This window comes from Helicoverpa armigera, chromosome 25 (assembly GCF_030705265.1).
Source record: "Helicoverpa armigera isolate CAAS_96S chromosome 25, ASM3070526v1, whole genome shotgun sequence".
Taxonomy (NCBI): Eukaryota; Metazoa; Arthropoda; class Insecta; order Lepidoptera; family Noctuidae; genus Helicoverpa; species Helicoverpa armigera.
Window position 1 is genome coordinate 1,960,422 of NC_087144.1, and position 18,142 is coordinate 1,978,563.

General features: G+C 35.3%; 2 protein-coding genes across 2 annotated transcripts; one reads left to right on the top strand and one right to left on the bottom strand.

The window, feature by feature from the left end:
- The first annotated feature begins 13,897 nt into the window (after window positions 1-13,897).
- Window positions 13,898-15,392, top strand: LOC126055271 (putative nuclease HARBI1). The gene is made up of 2 exons (XM_049843856.2): window positions 13,898-14,367; window positions 14,476-15,392. The coding sequence occupies exons 1-2, from the start codon at window positions 14,144-14,146 to the stop codon at window positions 15,344-15,346; spliced, it is 1,095 nt and encodes a 364-aa protein (XP_049699813.2). The 5' UTR covers window positions 13,898-14,143; the 3' UTR covers window positions 15,347-15,392.
- A 109-nt stretch (window positions 15,393-15,501) lies between these two features.
- On the bottom strand, window positions 15,502-17,001 carry LOC126054758 (uncharacterized). The gene is made up of 3 exons (XM_049841406.2): window positions 16,283-17,001; window positions 16,078-16,209; window positions 15,502-15,819 (listed from the first exon to the last, which is right to left on the bottom strand). Exons 1-3 carry the CDS (start codon window positions 16,404-16,406, stop codon window positions 15,527-15,529), a joined length of 549 nt encoding a protein of 182 aa, XP_049697363.2. The 5' UTR covers window positions 16,407-17,001; the 3' UTR covers window positions 15,502-15,526.
- Between the last annotated feature and the right edge of the window lie 1,141 nt (window positions 17,002-18,142).

Here is an 18,142-nt window from a genome sequence, read left to right on the forward strand (position 1 = left end):
TTTGTATTCATTGTTACTATTAACTTTTACTACTTTTCTGTTATTTTACTAATTATATATATATATATTTATTAATTTACTGGATTCGTGCCGAAACGGCGTCTTGATTGTATAGTCTCGAGGCAAGTCATGTGGTGGGTCAGCGCTGAAAACCAGCGCTGTTGTCTCGTGCCTGCGTGTGCGAGACACAGCATTATGCTGAGCGTTGCCCCTTTTCACGCATAAGTGACGCAGCTGCAGCGCTTTTCTTTTTACCCGACTGCCAAAGAAGGAGGGTAATGTTTTTCGAGTGTATGTAAGTATGTATGTATGTATGTATGTCTGTTCCTTTGTGACCTCCTGTAGCCTAAACGGCTTGATGGATTTTGATGTATGAGGTATCGTTAGATTTGTCTTGATTACGGGAGTGTCATAGGATACATTTTATCCTAAAAGTCCCACGGGATATTTTTTCTAAATTTCCCTTTAAAAAAATGTGTATGCGGTATCATTAGATTCATTTCAATCACGGGAGTAATTAATATAGGATACGTTTTTTCTCAAAATTCCCACGGGAACATGTTAATTGTGCGTCAACGCAAAGCAACTCATGCGTTAGCAAGCAAAAAGGGATTCTTTTGGCGATACAATCACGTCGTCTTGATCAAATGCATGAACGTCGTCTTGATCGTCTTGAACGTCGCATTGGCGGTAAATTTATGTTGCGGAGTAACATCACTCGTAATCTAAAGCCAAATGTCGTCGAAATAATTTAAAATGGTACTTACATATACATAGTCTTCTACATCTACAACATTTTCGTTAAATAAAACAGCTAAAAGTTATAAATAAAAGAATTATTATTAAAAAAACAAAATACCCGACTGCACACTAAAAAAAGAGTAAAACAAGCCCCACAATAATATTGATCAATACAACTTTACTGAATATAATTTATAAATATTGATTGAAAGCATCGCAGGCGGGGACCACCTTGACCGCCACCAACGAAAATTCTGCTAAATGGTGCACAACCGAAATGACTATAAATAAGCCTCTGTTGGTCCCCGCCTGCGATGCTTTCCATCAATATTTATAAATTATATTCAGTAAAGTTGTATTGATCAATATTATTGTGGGGCTTGTTTTACTCTTTTTTTAGTGTGCAGTCGGGTATTTTGTTTTTTTAATAATAATTTGTTTCACTGTTTGTTTTGTCCATTGTTATATTTGTTTGTATTTGCGTGTGTTTGTTTTCTGCGTCATTTTTGTGTTAAATAAAATGGTTTTTCTTTCTTTCTTTCTTTCTTTCTTTCAAATAATTAGGTATGCGATGACTGAATGAAATCTAATTTTGCTTCTCTCATCATCTCCCGAGCCATTGCCCAACTATGTTGGGGTCGGCTTGCAGTCTAACCGAATGCATCTGAGTACCAGTGCTTTACAAGGAGCGACTGACTATCTGACACCCTCAACCCAGCTACTCGGGTTATCTAACTAGAGTTTTGCTTGCCAACCTGACCAGATTTAAAGTTCACTTTGTTTAACTTATACCCATATGGTTCAAAGCAAACACGCCTTTATCTACATAATTACAAAAATACTTTCAGACAAAGTTAAACGATTAAAGGCGTATGATGCCCACGAAATTCCCAAAAAACGAAGTTTAGACAACAGTAATTAATAATGTTTTTACTTAACAAATTCGCGTTTAGATTTGTTCGTTGTTAAGGTACGTTTCCGAGTCAACGCTACAATCGCATCGGTTTATTTTTCTTGGCGAGTCGATGGCAACCATATTTTAGAGGCCCAATCTTTCGCTACACAGTCGGCATTGTCAGTGGCGGCAAGGATGAGTTAAGACTAAGCTAACAAAGAACTAAAACTGATTGTCCAGTTAAATATGTTGAGGATATCAGAAAGGCAGAAGTTCTATGTACGCTGGTACTCAGCTGCATTCGCTAAGATTGGAAGCCGACTCCAATATTATTGGGAAAAGCCAAGCAGATGATGAGACGCAATGCATTCTACCGTTGTTCTCTGTCGATTGGTTCAAATGCATCCCAATGTAATTGACATAGGTACATGACTTTTGTAAGAGAGTGACATGTACGGTAGACATCAGTGGTAACTGTCATGCACCTTAACTCAATAGTCAATAGTAATAATTATGATTTTCCTATAAAACTGTTACCACTGACCTGAAGTTGACTGTACATAAATGATGTTATTTTCGAGTTTGACAACACATACAGCCTGTCATTGCCACACTCTTCTACCCCATGATCTGCATATTGCAAGTCTCGAAATCGTACCTTTATGCAGTCAAAACAAAGTAACATTAAACAAATTGGGTTTGTTTGGAAAACACATATTTGTCGAGGTTGGATTTCATCGAAGTCGAAAGACACATCAACTTTCATTTATATTTGAGAATACAAGTTACGGTATTTACGTTATTTCGTTAGATTTTGGACTAGAAACAGCTACTAAAAGTTGTTGATTTTATTTATTAGCTACTTAACTATGTCTAGTAACCATGTTGAGATATTATAGGGTCACCCATCCACGGGCCGACCGAGTCAAACGTTGCTTAACCTTGTGATCGATAGGTTTGTATGGCTGACTTAGCCACGAGCCACTCCTTTTGAATGTACTCATGCAACAATAAAAAACTCACTCTCGCATTATGATATCAGTAAGGATAAGTAAGACATCATTACCATAGAGGTAACGCAAATTACTGAGAAAAAAAATCGGTAAACTTTTTTACGACAGTCGAAGAACCGAATATTCTAAAGGCAATATAACACCAACATATTCACACATATTTATTACGTAAAAATTGTAGGCCCCTACGCGACAGCGTGAGTCTACTTATTAACAAAAGTTTTCGCATACACAGGTTGCAATTTTGCGGGCATTTTAGAAATATTTGCACGCAATTTGTTACTGTTTGCTAGAGCGAGTAGACCATAAGAAACATTTGTGTGCGACATACTGTTACACATCAGTGGAATCTCGCCTTTACATCTCATGATGTGATACGTCGAAGTGCGTCGTGTGTTAATAAAGTGAAAATTGTGTGACTTTTATTAACTTTTCGAAGAGTTCGGTATAAATGAAAGATTTATCCGTGATATGTTGCCATCTTAAAGAAATCCTTCGAAAGATGAAGGATTCTTGTTAGAAGATTTCATAGTACAGTAAGATTCGAATAAGTATTACTCTTACCAATCTATACTAATGTCATAAAGAAAAAAAAACATATTTTTATTTGTTTGTATGGGCTCCGAAACTATTAAACCGATTTGAAAAATTATTTCACAGGAGGTAAACTACACTTTTCCCAAGTAACATATGCTCTGGTACAGTAGTTCTGAGGCAGTAGTTCTCCGTGACGGGAAAACGACTAGTATATTATAAATACTAAAGTTGTATCTGTCTGTTTGTACGTATGTCTGTAGCACTTCTGAAAAAGGACATAAGTTAGTTTTAATTCGGCTTCGGGAAGTAGCTAACAGCAGGGAACGGCTCCTATGTTAAATACGATCTAAAATGTTCCCAAGGCTATTCCCATATAAGACAACATAACAATATCTTGTTTAATATCAGGATCTTGCCAAAAGACGTTACTACCAATTTATGACATAGCAATGACGTCAGCTTCGTAAAGACAATTCTGTCCTAACGAGATTGATAGCTATCGGGTTATAACCCTTTGTATATAGCTTGAATTTTATATAATGTTTGACGTTAAATAACATACCTAATAATTATTATCATCATACTGACATTATTCTTACGTATTTTTTATAACAAATTATCAAAATTAGGTTCAGTGCACAAATAATTCAGGATGTATTCTCACATTTTCTATTAAGTAATTTTTGGGCAGGAGAAGATACATAAATAAAAATTAAGTTCTTTTAATATTCATAAGGAATTGTCCCACCTCATCGCATGTCCACTGTGCCCTCCGGCCGTGCTCTCGCTGTGACGGCATAATGGGCTGACAAACTGTAGTCTCACTATAAGACATGTCATCGACACTAAAGAAGAAGAAGGAATTTATATTTGAAACAAATAATTTTATGTAGACTATGAAGTCCACTATTCTATCTCTAAGTCTCCAAGTCGGTCATTGGCTCCGGCAATAAGGAATAAATCTCACAATGTGGGGTGGTTTAAGTCCAGTGTGTGTAATTAAAGGATATTAATTAACTCGAAATTGTTCGTTGTCTTCTATTTGTGAAACCCTAGATGGGTCATTTTCTTGTCTCAGAAACAAGCTCATATTTTGACTTAATAATATCTTGGGTCAGGCTCTGTTTCTAAGGAAAGTACTTCTGGCACCCGGGTATAAAAATTAAAAGATTTTTATTTCACAAAAACCAAACGCTAAACTACGAATGAAGTACCTATATTAATAACTTATCAATACATACGTATAATAACTCCTTGCTTTCCACCTTCCATGTATTAACACCATCTTCTAAATAAACTGTTCAATATTTAGGCCTGAGGCCAAACCTAACATCGACATATGCTTGGCAACGTTCAGGTACAACGTTCTAAGATATTGTGCTCCAAACTCATTTACTCACTTAACGGACGCTGGAGTCGGGTGGGCTAGGAAAATAGCTTGTTGGGGGCTGTTAAACGGAACATAGATAATACTAGCAGGTACTCTTTATATAAGTAATAAGCTAAACCTTGACTTACAATACTTAAAACATAAATTAAATCATCATCCTCATCCTCCGAGCCTTTTTCCCAATTATGTTGGGGTCGGCTTCCAGTCTAACCGGATTCAGCTGAGTACCAGTCAGCTGAGTACTGCCTATCTGACTTCCTCAATCCAGTTACCCGGGCAACCCGATACCCCTTGGTTAGACTGGTGTCAGACTTACTGGCTTCTGAGTAACCGTAACGACTGCCAAGGATGTTCAATAACAGCCGTTAAAACCATTTTGTTTGGCGTATTCGTGCAGATTAATATCCGTCTACCAAGCTGTCCTAACAACTACTTAGAAATTCTGTAACGGTTCTTAAGTACCAATAACCGTGTCTCCTCAAGGTTACTAGACGAGACAGTAAAAGCTGAAGTTTGTAGTTAAATATACTGCTTCAAGTGGGAGGACGTAGCGTAGGAGTGGTCTTATGTCAAACCTAAAGTTAGCACAATGTTGGCGCTTACCACAAAATACTTTATAGGTACTTTAACAATGTAACAAAAAGATGGATGGATTGTCTGAAAGATGATATAAGAAGGGAGTGAGTGTCAGTATGACGAGTGACAGGGAAGAATGGAAGCGGAAGACATTGCGCCGGCCCTTGATAAAATTTGGAACAGGATAGGAAGAAAAAAAAAACAATTTTAAAAAAAGAAGAAGAATATTTGTATACTGTAATTTCTGCACGAAAGATCTGAACAATAAAAAATTCTGCTTGATATTTAACTGACCATTATTACTCTACTGGTTACTTAAAAAATGTGTTCTTATATTGAGAGTGCTTGTAATACATTTAAGACTTAATCATACTATCACTGCTGATTACACAATATTTTTTAAAAGTTTGGTTTAAATTTTGTTATACTAGTTATTTTCAACAAAGAAAAAAAAGAAAAACAAAGAAAGAAAAGGAAGAGCTCGTGGCTAAGTCAAAGCCGCGCGGATCGATCGATCATAAGGTTAAGCAACGCTTGGCGCGGTCGGTCCGTGGATGGGTGACCATCTTGTCATAACGAGTTCTTCCGTGTTTCGGATGGCACGATAAACTGTAGGTCCCGGCTACCATTTAAACATCTTTGGTAGTCGTTACGGGTAGTCAGAAGCCAGAAAGTCTGACAACCAGTCCTACCAAGGGGTATTGGGTTGCCCAGGTAACTGGGTTGAGGAGGTCAGATAGGCAGTCGCTCCTTGTAAAACCCTGGTACTCAGCTGCATCCGGTTAGGCTGGAAGCCGACCCCAACATAGTTGGGAAAAGGCTAGGCAGATGATGATGATGATGAGTTATTTTCAACAACTTTGCCATTATCCTGAGGGAACTACTTTACACTCAAGAAGCAAAAAAATATTAACATTTCCCGCTAGTTTCATGGCCACAACTTCTACAGAATTGTGTCTCTAATATAATTTCAGTCATAAGGATCGTTTATTAGTCTAGTAATGTCACCCTTTCAGTATTAACTTGATAAGAATATACCAAGAAATATTAACTTATTTCGTTAAATATTTCGTTCATTTTCAAGGCTGTGTTCGTGAAAATGTTGGCCTACATTTTCGCTAGTATTAGGTTATGTTAAATTATTCATGATTTCATGATACTAGTTTCTAGTAAAATTTGTGGTGGCCTAGTGGTAAAAGCACCTTCTTCCCAAGTACGAATATGTAGCTTTGATTCCAGGTGAGGTAACAATACGACTCAGAAATATTTATAACTATTGGTATGCATAAGTTCACACGGTTTGAAGATCCAAGAATAACATTAATATGATCAAACCGCATACTGCAAAAAAAACGATCCTCCTAGCCTACCCAGAGGTTTAATGTTGACATTAGCGCCATCATAAATTACCTATGCATTTCAATCTCTAATCGAAAAACCACGGATAGATATTTTATAGAAATCTGAATTAGGAATTGATGTCCCTTGTTCCTCCCATATCCTAATTACAAAGTCCCAACTTACGACGCAGCAAAACGCCCTAGAGTATTGGAAGATTTATCCCCAATGTATTGGAAGTATCCATAAGTTGGCAATCAATTCCCAAGACAGCCATTGGGTCGTTAATGATTTTATATCTTTGCGAATAAATAAATGCTAAGTCTACACATTGGGCAGAATAAAAGATTTTGTAAGGTTTCTTTCCTATGGTACACCAAATCCTACTAAAAGTCGCAGTGGTCTAGTGGGTAAAGAACCAAACTCTCAAATATATGAATGTGTGGCTTCGATTCCAGGTCAGGCTAAGACCAATGCAACTTTTAAGTACCTAATTAGTTAATAAGTCTCTTGAACACCAATGTCTGTGTTTCGGAGGGAGGGCCCGGTAAACTGTAGTTCCTGGCTGTCATTTGAATATATACGGCAATCGTAACGGGTAGTCAGAAGGTAGAAAGTCTGACTATCACTCTTATCAAGGGGTATTGGGTTGCCCGGGTAACTGGGTTGAGGAGGTCAGAGATACAGTCGCTCTTTGTAAAGCACTGGTACTCAGCTGCGTCCGATAAGACTGGAAGTCGACCCCAACATAGTTGGGAAAAGGCTAGGCAGATGATGAATAATGATGATACAGCATAACAGATAATATTTCAAAATCACTACGCTTGTTCAATATCATTTGTCGATTGCAGTATTTGTCAAATATTGATTTGGCTTTTAACCGATTTCAAAAAGAGGTTCTCTGTTTGTTTCATAAGTAGGAGTGTTTGTTCATATTTATCACACATCTGGCTAAACGGTATGGTAACTTTGCAATGGTAATCGTAATAATGTATAAAATTTATTTAGTTTTGGATTTCCAGAAAAATCTATAGGATTTTATGCGAATGTATAAGTACCATTTAAGACCAAGAAGCCGAAAAAGAATGATATATATATTTTTTTTTACAGTAATAATTAAACTGACTTCCAAAATAATGACAGCACAAACTTTGAGCCCCGACTTCAGGAGTCGTAGATAAGTGATTTATTTTTCACTTTTCTCTGTTTTTGAAAGTCGGGTCTTGTTTCTATTTACAAGAAGTTTAAGAGACAGTCAACCGCCTTTCCTGTATGTAGTTATAACTTCAGTCCAGTTGGCTTAGGAGATCGAAAGAGCGAAGGAACTGAAAATCCACCTTCAGCTAGTTTCACAACAATACTTTTCCCTTTTGCTTTCACCGTATCAACATAAATATTAAACTAGCAGTAGGTTGAAAACATGTTCGTAATTAGGTACATTCCGAGGCACCATTAAATTCGGTTTATAGTACGAAGGCTATGTATATGATTACTTGTACTTATGACGTATACCTAACATTCTAGATCCACTAAAACTGCCGATTCAAATCACTAAGAACGTCAAACATTCACCAAGCCGTTCAAAGAGGCGCTCACCCATTCGTTCACAAGCAATCAATTTGGCCGCCATTTTACAACGTCATTAAACGTTCCGCTGCGACGGTTCTAGGTCAAATAATGATCTAGTCAATAAAAATAATGTTTGAGAGCAATTCACGGTTTATTTTTGGTAGTAAACTGTGTGATTTGTTTTATAAGACATTTTTGGGGTAGTGATTTTGTTTATTTGGCAGCGGTAACGGTTAGGCAGAAGCCAAAATGCTTGAGAACCTGTCTTATCAAGGGGTGTCGGGTTGCCCGGGTAACTGGGTTGAGGAGGTCAGATAGGCAGTCCATGTCTGGTACTCAGCTGCATCTGGACAGATTGGAGGCTGACCTCAGCATAGTTACTTACTTACTTAGTTGTGAAAAAGCTAGGTAGATGATATAAAATAAAAGTTGCACAAGCCTAACTCTAATTCTCCGATTTGGTACACAAAACCTAAGAATCGTTCACAATACTCGATTTCAAGCGTAATTCCATTTATCACGTTCATATCTCAAGTTTCTTTCAAATCATTTTGACTACGATATGAGTTTTTCTTGTCAAAAGTTTTTTTCATTATGTCAGTTGGTACCTACTTGGAAACTCACGTGGAGGTTCCACCGAAATTATTTGCGAACAAAAAATTTTTACGTATCAACGCAATTTTAGTAATATCATGGGTTCGCGCACAAAGCTTGAGGTTGCAATTTCCCGAATATTTTCCGGTGAGTTGTATCATTTATTTAACTATACCGATAAGCGAACCTTGTTTAGCTGTCAAATTGCCGATTTGACCAATGGTAGGCCATTTTAATGCTGGTTATGGTTTGGCTATCGTTATAGATAAATAGTGACTCACCTTTACAAATTCGATTTACAAATTCGCACGCAATTTGTTACTGATTGCTAGAGCGAGTAGACTAGAAGTAACATTTGTGTTTGTCACAATGCTACACACTAGTGGACTCTTACCTTCAAATACAGGCTGCCATATTGCTTTAACTGTCATAATCGAATATTTTATAGGAATGTAACGTAATAAACGGTATTATGAAAAGCGTGCTTTTGGAGTGAATAATCAGTTATTGTGCCCGATTTATTTCTCAGAATAGGGTTGTTTCCAATTTTCGGAAATCTGTTTAGACAGCTTCTAAATAATTTTAAGATCACCCTCTCTTTCATTTTTCGTCTCAAATCTTTTTATTTTTCATGTATTTCATCTTTTTCTATTTTTCTTAAAATATTGCTCAGAAAACGCTAGATCACGTGACTTTGACGTCATTATCTAATGTCATTCCTTTACATTTTAAAGCACATCTAACGAGAAAAAAACTAAAACATAACTAATCAATTTCTTAATTTTAATAATTTATTTTAATAAAATAGCTACAAAAACTAAAATATTTTATACATGTAAATTATTTTTATACATTTAGCACAAAAATAAAATACCTCAAATGTTGTGAGTTGTGTACGCGGAAAAATGAAACGGTGCAAAGAAACGTAAAGTTTGTGTATATTTATAAAAAAAAAATTGAGGTTATGTTTGTGTCAGCGTTCGAAACATGTTCGAAAACATTTACTTATGCTTTTTCAAAAAACTAAATTAAATGAATATCTACGAGGTTTGTGTTGTGCGAGACTGTGGATATACGACCATTAGTGCTCCAAATAAATTGTTCATCCACGTTCCGCTGAATAAAAATCTTGGTTATTGGCAAAGAATTGAGCGACCGTAAAAGAGTCTACTCTTGGCAGATTGGAACTATTAGCTTTCATAAATCCTTTCTCCATAATTCTTTAGCAGTTGTATCACTTAAATGCAATTAACACACAGAACTTCACAGAAGCAAATAAACAAAACATTAATTCTGAGGTTATTTCGATATATCTATCACTGTCAAATACTTGTCATTGTCAAATATAGAAAGGATGACGTCATCGGTCTCTTCTCGTCGTTTTTAATGGCGTGACGTCATAGGCTCTAAATTAAAATTTCATAAATGAATTAAAAAATATATGGTCAGTTATAAATAATATAATATAGCTTATCGTGTTTCTAGTTTTATGAACTTTCGGTGCATTCTTTTATTTTAAACTAAATGAATAGTAGGAATCAACCCTATTATTATTTAAAGCTTCCTAAGCTTCATGTGAAATTTGATATTGTTTATTTTGCATTGGCTATAGAATTTAAATGACATTGAAAGAAGATACATCAAAATGAATTGATTAACAGAAGGACACCATGATGTTTTTGTTTGTTGATGTATTTGTTTTGTTAAAACCGTTTTTACATTAACTGAACCATTTTATCTTTTAAACACACTAAGGTTTAATTTGTTATAACACACTAAGGTTTAAGTCAAACATTTTGTTTGACCCCCTATACTCTCTTGACCTCTCTCTATTCGGAAAGAAAATGAATAATACAAACGTTTCTCTCGACATCCGAATAAAAATAAGATGTTTTCCACATCAACAGCTTTTTATAAATAAACACGAAAATATCAGATTTCTAAAAATATGTCCGAAGCGATTTATGAAGATTCTCATAAAATATTAGCCCTTTACTCAGACGGAACTCAAAAATTCATTCATGTGGAATCATCAAATTCATTTAACAGTGTAAAAGCAACCTTTTGTTTTTAAGCTAAGGTTGAAAATCGTCTGTTTTTGAAAACCGTTTAGAGAATAATCTTATTTGGAATGGAATTTATACATTTGTTAAGAGCAGCGAATTCTTCGAACAACTTAGAAGTGGCAATATCATTTAATGAACAAGGAGAAAGATGTTTCCTTTCCTCTTAACATTACTTTGTTGGGTAAACGAACACTTTGTAATCCCATCTTTTTTGAGGGTGGGTAATTAAACGGCTCACCCCGCTGTGGGAGAAATGGGAACTTTTAATGGGTAAAATCCTTCGAAGTTTGTCTCTATGCCGGATTTGTGATCTTACCAGAACGTTCCAGTGGCCTATGTACAATTCTTTAAACGATAAATGGTTCTATAGTTATGAGTCTGAAGATTTTTTCAACGTACAATGGAAAAACAAAATCGGGATATACAAAAATTCCCTCACACAGTTGGTCCAACTGGTCGCTCAAAAAAACTAAACGATTTTCATGTGGTTTTCCCAATTTTATTTCAGAGCAAGACTGTGTGTGTGTATGTGTACATTATTATGTATTCGTGCAAAGTACATAAAAGTTCTTTCAACTTTTTTTTGTAAAAGCAACATTTTTTTGTGGTATAGGTATTACAAATATAGTTTCTAACCTCTAAAAGTAAGCTTATACTTTTATCCCAGTTTTCTGATCCCATTCGAAGACCACGCAGACAAAGTTACGGGTAGTAGCCAGTTTTATAATTAGGAAAGTTAGTTTGACGTTTGTTCCTGTAACGCAAAAACTACTGAATGGGTTTAGACACGTAGTTTATAAGCCGAGATTATGAGATAAGGTACTTCATCTCTTTTATCTATAGTCAGATTTAACTTTATTTCCTGTTAGATGGGACATCATCAAATGATCCCTCCCGCTGTGGGTGCAGCGTGAAGGAGTGTCAGACTCTTACTGACTAAAACCCACCACGTTTCTTCTGGAGCCTTTTATATACCAGGGCCGCGGTAACTCTTTCGAACAGTCTCGTAGCTTGGGTACAAAGTTGTCTGTCATTCATTGATCTTCGACAGTCATTATGGGTATGAGGTATATTTCAGTATGGGCATAAAAGTATCTGTTGTCACAGTCATGTAAAACAGTATTTTTTTTGTATGTCGCTTCACCGATAACATCGACGAACGCCAATCAAATCCAGGCTCAATTGGAGTTCCAATACCAAAAACTGATTCAACTGAAAAACTTCCAGGAAAATCGGTCAACTGCAGCCTTTGTCATCCGGATTTTTGGACTACCACTGACCTGATTCCTAAGAGTACCACTCTAGGAGCACACCGCAAACTTTTAGTCGGCCGATAATTTGTTTGGGCTCAGAAATCAGTATGAAGGTGAATAGTAGTACGCACATTACAAAGATCAGGTGTTTAGCCGGTATCAAAGTTTGATTGGAATTAAGTTTTCTTAAAAAATAAATAGAATCAAACAAATATGGAATATCCAAACTTGAAAGCAAAATAGCACTTTTTGAACGTCAGCAATTTACAAAAGACAGCACCCGAAACGCCCACCCTTCACCACTTCCTATGTGTTTTTGCTGGGAAGAATACGTAACGCAACAAACTCCCCAGCAACACATGTCTCTCTATAGGTTAGAAGAACCTTTTAACATCTGAGGGCACGGCAGTGCCCCAGCCAAGACTCGAGCAAAGCGGGCACGGCCGTACCATCTTTTCTCGAAGCGTTTCGCGGCTATTTCAGCCCCCTGTATCTTCCATGTGAACAAAGCTAGCAAGTTTAGGTTTTCGATGACCAAGAGTAAGTATTAGAACAAGCTCAGTCCCAAAATTACAAGAAATTTGAATAAATAGTTTACGAGTTATGAGCGATCAAAGTTACACCATTTTGTCACTGACTCACTCACTGACCGATCATCAAAAGTCTAAGGTACTTCTAGCAAACTTAGAACCTTCAAATTTGGCACCAAGATAGGTTATTAGCTACATATAAAGGGAAAATTATAAAAACCTTAAAACTTAATAAAAAAATAGGAAACAAATTTATATTTGCGGTTTTTCAAGAACATTGTGTATGAATTTTGACTGCATTGATAACTTTGTTATTTATTTATGTACAAAATGTTACCATTTGTTTTATTGTTACGTAGTGTGGTATATTGTTATTATGTATTAAATATACATACATATGAATAAAAAAGCTAGGTTAAAATAAAATGAATAATGATAAAATCTTTCATATTAATGCAGTGCGATAAATACTGCATGCTTGCTCGATAGATGGCGTTGTCCTGGTCTAAATCGCGCTACGGTTTTTAGTTAAAAAAAAAAAACAATTTCATGTGATAGCGCCATCTACCTCTGAAATAAATCTCTTTTATTCTAAAAGATATTCGATTAAAAAATTCGTCAATTTCGAAATTGTTTAATTTATTTTAAAAAAATGTTGTTTACGTGCTAGTTTAGGTCTACATATTTAGTTTGTTATATATTTAGTTAGTTGCATGTAAGTTAATTTAATTTGTTATATACTTAGAGAAGAAGGAGACCTACAAAAAATAAATTAGATCCCACCAAAAACATTAAATGTAAAAAAAGCCAATCCTCTACGCAATTCCTCCACCGTAAAAAGTTTTGAGATCGCATAGAAGCCAAGTCCTGTTCAACTTTATTTGTAATAATAAATCAATATTTTGTGACCATATCAATAGTTTTGTTCACATTACAATAATATTATCTTGGCCATGAGCACAAGTTAATAGTCGCTCCCTGAAATAATGTGTAAATACCATTGAATTGATACATTCTATATGGACATGATTTTACGATTGGACTGATTGGAATTTGAGATCACCATGGACCAAACATGCGCCATAGTAAATGTGCAGTTCATGATTTTGGATGATACTGACTGTCGGTCATTTAGTAACAATTGAAAAAACTAAAAGTATTTAATTCTGTGATATTAAACTTCATGATTGACTTTCACCTCTCCAAGATATGCTGTATTATATTTGTAGTTTATTGTGCTCATGGCCAAGTCAATATTATTGTAAAGTGAACGAAACTATTGATATGGTCACAAAATATTGATTTATTATTACAAATAAAGTTGAACAGGACTTGGCTTCTATGCGATCTCAAAACTTTTTACGGTGGAGGAATTGCGTAGAGGATTGGCTTTTTTTACATTGAGGGCCGATTTTTCAATTGTCAGATAAACAAACAGATAGGGTATATTCGAGAGATAGCGAAGTTGATGAATTTTTCAATGGTCGAGTAAGACCTATTGGACGAATAAATCCTTATCTGAGGAATTAATTTATTTGCCGCCTTGACCGCCAGGTAAGTACTATTCGATTGATAATTTGACGCAGATGACGTTTTAGTTTGAAGTTATTTCTTGCGCTATTAACAATTTATCAATTTATTATGGATATTTTCGATAATATTGATGACTTGGCTATCGAAGAAGAGACTTTAATAAATGAATATATAAATCCACCCGAAAGAAAAGAAAGAATAATCCGCCCAAGGCCTGATCACTTTAGGATTTGGGATTCAAAAGAATTTCATCGCAGATTCAGACTTCGGAAAGAGTCGGTGCAATATTTACTTTCCCTAATTGAAAATAAAATCAAGCACCAAACAGAAAGGTACGTAAGCGGTAAGCTGTTATATCGCACTTTCCGTGATGTAAGATAGTGCTTACCTATGTATGTACTTACAATATCAGTTAAAATAAGGGCTTTTATTTGTTTCAGAAATCAGTGTATTTCACCCATGTTGCAGTTATTAATTGCACTGCGATTTTATGCCACTGGAAGTTTTTACATAACTGTTGGTGATTTTGGTGGTATTCATAGTTCCACTATGTGCCGTATTATTAAAAAAGTTACTGAAGCTATAGCATCTTTAAGAACAATATTCATAAACTTGCCAAGAAGTGACGAAGACATCAGAAGCACTCAACTAGAATTTTATAAAATAGCCAGATTCCCTAGAGTAGTATCGGCTATAGATGGCACCCATATTAGGATTCAGTCGCCTGGTGGTAACACTGCAGAAGAATTCAGGAATAGAAAAGGATTCTTTTCGTTTAATGTTCAAGCAATGTGTTCAGCAGACTTGATGTTTCAAGATATAGTTGCACGTTGGCCTGGCTCTACCCATGATTGCATGATATTTGCCAATTCACATGTGAAATACCACTTTGAGAATGGTGAATTTGGCAATGGAATTATACTTGGAGATAGTGGTTATGAACTAACTAATTACCTACTCACTCCTTTTCAAAATCCAGACACACCAACTAAGACTTTATATAATGAATCACAAATTCGAACACGGAATGTTATTGAAAGGTGCTTTGGAGTTTGGAAAAGACGGTTTCCAGTCCTAAGTATAGGATTAAGGTGTAGGCTGCCGCTTGCACAAGATGTGATTGTAGCCTGTGCTGTACTACACAACTTGGCAAGATCAAAAAATGAGGAGGAACCTCCAGTGGACCCAGAATTGCATATTCCACCACAGCCTATATTTCCACCCGCTATAGCCGATTTTACTGGTGATGAAAGGTGCCATACTAGGAACTTAATCTTAATAAATTATTTTCATGCCTTACCTACTGAATAATCTAGGGCAGCCAAGCTCAATTTTTCAACAGTTTTACTACATATAATCTTTATATTCATTCAATAGAAATTTATGTTTATCATATGTGCAATTTCTTTTTCAATTAATGTTACATAATAAAACATTGGTATTTTATTAAAGTCAAGTTTTATTTTTCAAAATAATGAACAAAAATCTAAGTCATGGTATTTGAACTGCTCCACAATTACACCCATTTTGTTTTAATTGTAATGAGTGTAATTCTTCTTTTCTTCTCTCATCATTAGCTAAATGCAACATTTTCAGTTTATGCTCCTCCTCCATAAACTGGTGCTCAAGTTTGGCAGTCTTCATTTGGAGCTGTACTAGCTCCAGTCGAGCTTCGCTTAATTTGTCTAGTTTGGCGGTGACACTAGCTTTGGAGACATTTGGTTTTAATACATTGGACACCCTTGATTTTAAAGCCTTTGGGTGCCATTTGTCCCAATTATTTTCTGAAAGTAATACAACAACAATTACATACAATACATTACATGAAAGTATACCTACATTTAGTATGGGCTTATGGGCTAATTAAACATAACATGTTTCATTTGTTTGGTTTATTATTAGATATCAAAACACAATCTGTAGTACCCTACTATAATCTTACAACCTGCCTGCAAGCATAAATTATAAATTATGGCCTCATAGAATGCTCCTTAAAATAAAATAACTGAATTTAAGAACATCTGACTTTTATAGACATATACCTTTTTGATTGTCCTCAACAATTTCCCCGATGGCCAAATCAACTACTGGATGGGGTTGGAATGAATTTTCTGGTATTTCTTCTATTTCAAAAATAATATTACTATCTTCAACTTCTTCCAGAGGAGTAGATTCTGAAAAATATTATTACATGTGAGCTTTTGCACTTTAAATAGTAACTGGTAACCAAAACATGCCAATACTTACTTGAAATAGTGTCACTGTCGTGACGTGGCTCAAGTCCTGTTATGTTCGAGCAGATGCTAAGCACCTTTTCATCGATTTCACTGAATTCTGGAGCTTTTGAAGGCCCTCCTCCAGTTTTGTACATCTCTTGCCTTTGCAGAGAAGATTTCTTTTGTGTTTTTTATACCCTCGTATTTCAATTTGAGGGTCTTCCACGATCGGGCATTTGTGGACACTCCACAGGAGTTAAAATTCTCTTCTATTTGCCTCCAGGCTGCCTCCTTATCCTTATTAGTAACGGCATCAGTTTTTTTATTTTCAACAATATTTTTAAATTTTGCCACTAAATTAATTAGGAGCTGAATTTCAGCAGAATCAAAATTGGCTGAGCGCTCTCGTTTTTTGTTTTCCATTATTTTACTTTATGTTTTTCACAAAATCAAAAACAACTCAAACTGAACTGGCTATTTTTAACCTAAAAATTATAGACGGATAATTTGACAGGATAGAAAAAAGTCTGTCTCTGTCTAATGCATTGCTTAGCGATATATTTGTTTCACTTCTCAAAAGCTTAAAATGCTAGAGTTGAAATATTGGATCAAAACGTTATTCATGCAATAAATTACTAATGAAAAATCGACGAGCATCTATTCGTCTGTATAAACAGTCCAATAACGTTATTCCTTAGAATAGTTATTAGGCATTTTATCTGATGATTGAAAAATCGGCCCTGAATGTTTTTGGTGGGATTGTTTTTTCTATATAAATTTTATGTGAATCATCGGGTCAACAGTCGGGCGACTATTTAGTCTCCAGTGTGTGATTCCTAAGAGCACAAAACAGGGGTGATTTATCTAAGTTCTAAGAGTGGGCGGAGTTTATTGCCAAAATTGTTCAAGTGATTTACTTGGCCTGAATTTAAATTTACCGATAATAAATTGGGACGTGGTTTTTGTCTATAAGTGCCTGGCAGTAACTTATATAAACGCAAGGGGCGTTTACATAAGTTTGTGTAAGTTAGAATAAGTACCGTTGATCAAAGAATATGAATTGTGTGCTATATTTAGGTCTAAGGGTGGTCCTAATTATTTTTGTAGCACTATTTGTTCCCCACGGATCCACGCGCGTTCAAAGGAGTAATAGTATAGTAGAGTTATTACAATTGTAAGACTTTTTTACATATGTAAAAAATATTATTGGGCTAGCTATAACTAAAAGTAATCAATCTGTAAAAAGTCTAAATAGGTAAAGATAAAATATTAAATATTATTTTTTAAAATTTTTAACTATACGGTTCTTAACCGTATCCAAATCTGTTCAATCTATGACTACACTTCTATTTTCGCTTCAGGGTTTAAAATAGTCGATTCCAAAAACAGCCTAGTTCATAAGTTCACACCTACACAGTGCCAGTTCTAGGTGTACTTAGGTCTTTAACTTATTAACCAAACACTTGTAAAACTTCTAATTAGAGCTCCATTTTCAGTGTCACACTTCAGCATATTGGAATAGGGGACAGTAAAAGTGCAAGAGCTCTTCTCGTCCATAAAATTGTGTTTGATGTTTAACTACCCTTTAATTTTGGAAAGCCGCTAAAATGATGCTTCAAGCAGTTTTATGAAGTATTTTATGGACTGAGAATCAATGTTGGTCTGGGCTGTTTGTATTTCTGTCGATATTAGAATATATGAAGTATTTTTTAGTTTAAAGTTGTTTTTTTTAATAGAACAGGTAGTTGTTAATTAAAATGTAAATATGGTTAAAAGTTGAATAAAAAAGTTTCAAAAAAAATGAATTAGTTTTGAAAAAATATTTATTTGAATCGCTCGCATCGCGCTGTCTTCAACCCTGATAGATATGAAATCTGTCATAGAAAGCTAA

Bases quoted from the DNA above. Each gene is read 5' to 3' on its own strand.
- LOC126055271 (XM_049843856.2), top strand. From the start codon at position 14,144: ATGGATATTTTCGATAATATTGATGACTTGGCTATCGAAGAAGAGACT. The intron at 14,368-14,475 runs GTACGTAAGCGG...TATTTGTTTCAG, and splicing joins ATCAAGCACCAAACAGAAAG to AAATCAGTGTATTTCACCCA.
- LOC126054758 (XM_049841406.2), bottom strand. From the start codon at position 16,406: ATGTACAAAACTGGAGGAGGGCCTTCAAAAGCTCCAGAATTCAGTGAA. The intron at 16,210-16,282 runs GTAAGTATTGGC...AATATTTTTCAG, and splicing joins CGACAGTGACACTATTTCAA to AATCTACTCCTCTGGAAGAA. The intron at 15,820-16,077 runs GTATATGTCTAT...TATTACTTTCAG, and splicing joins TGTTGAGGACAATCAAAAAG to AAAATAATTGGGACAAATGG.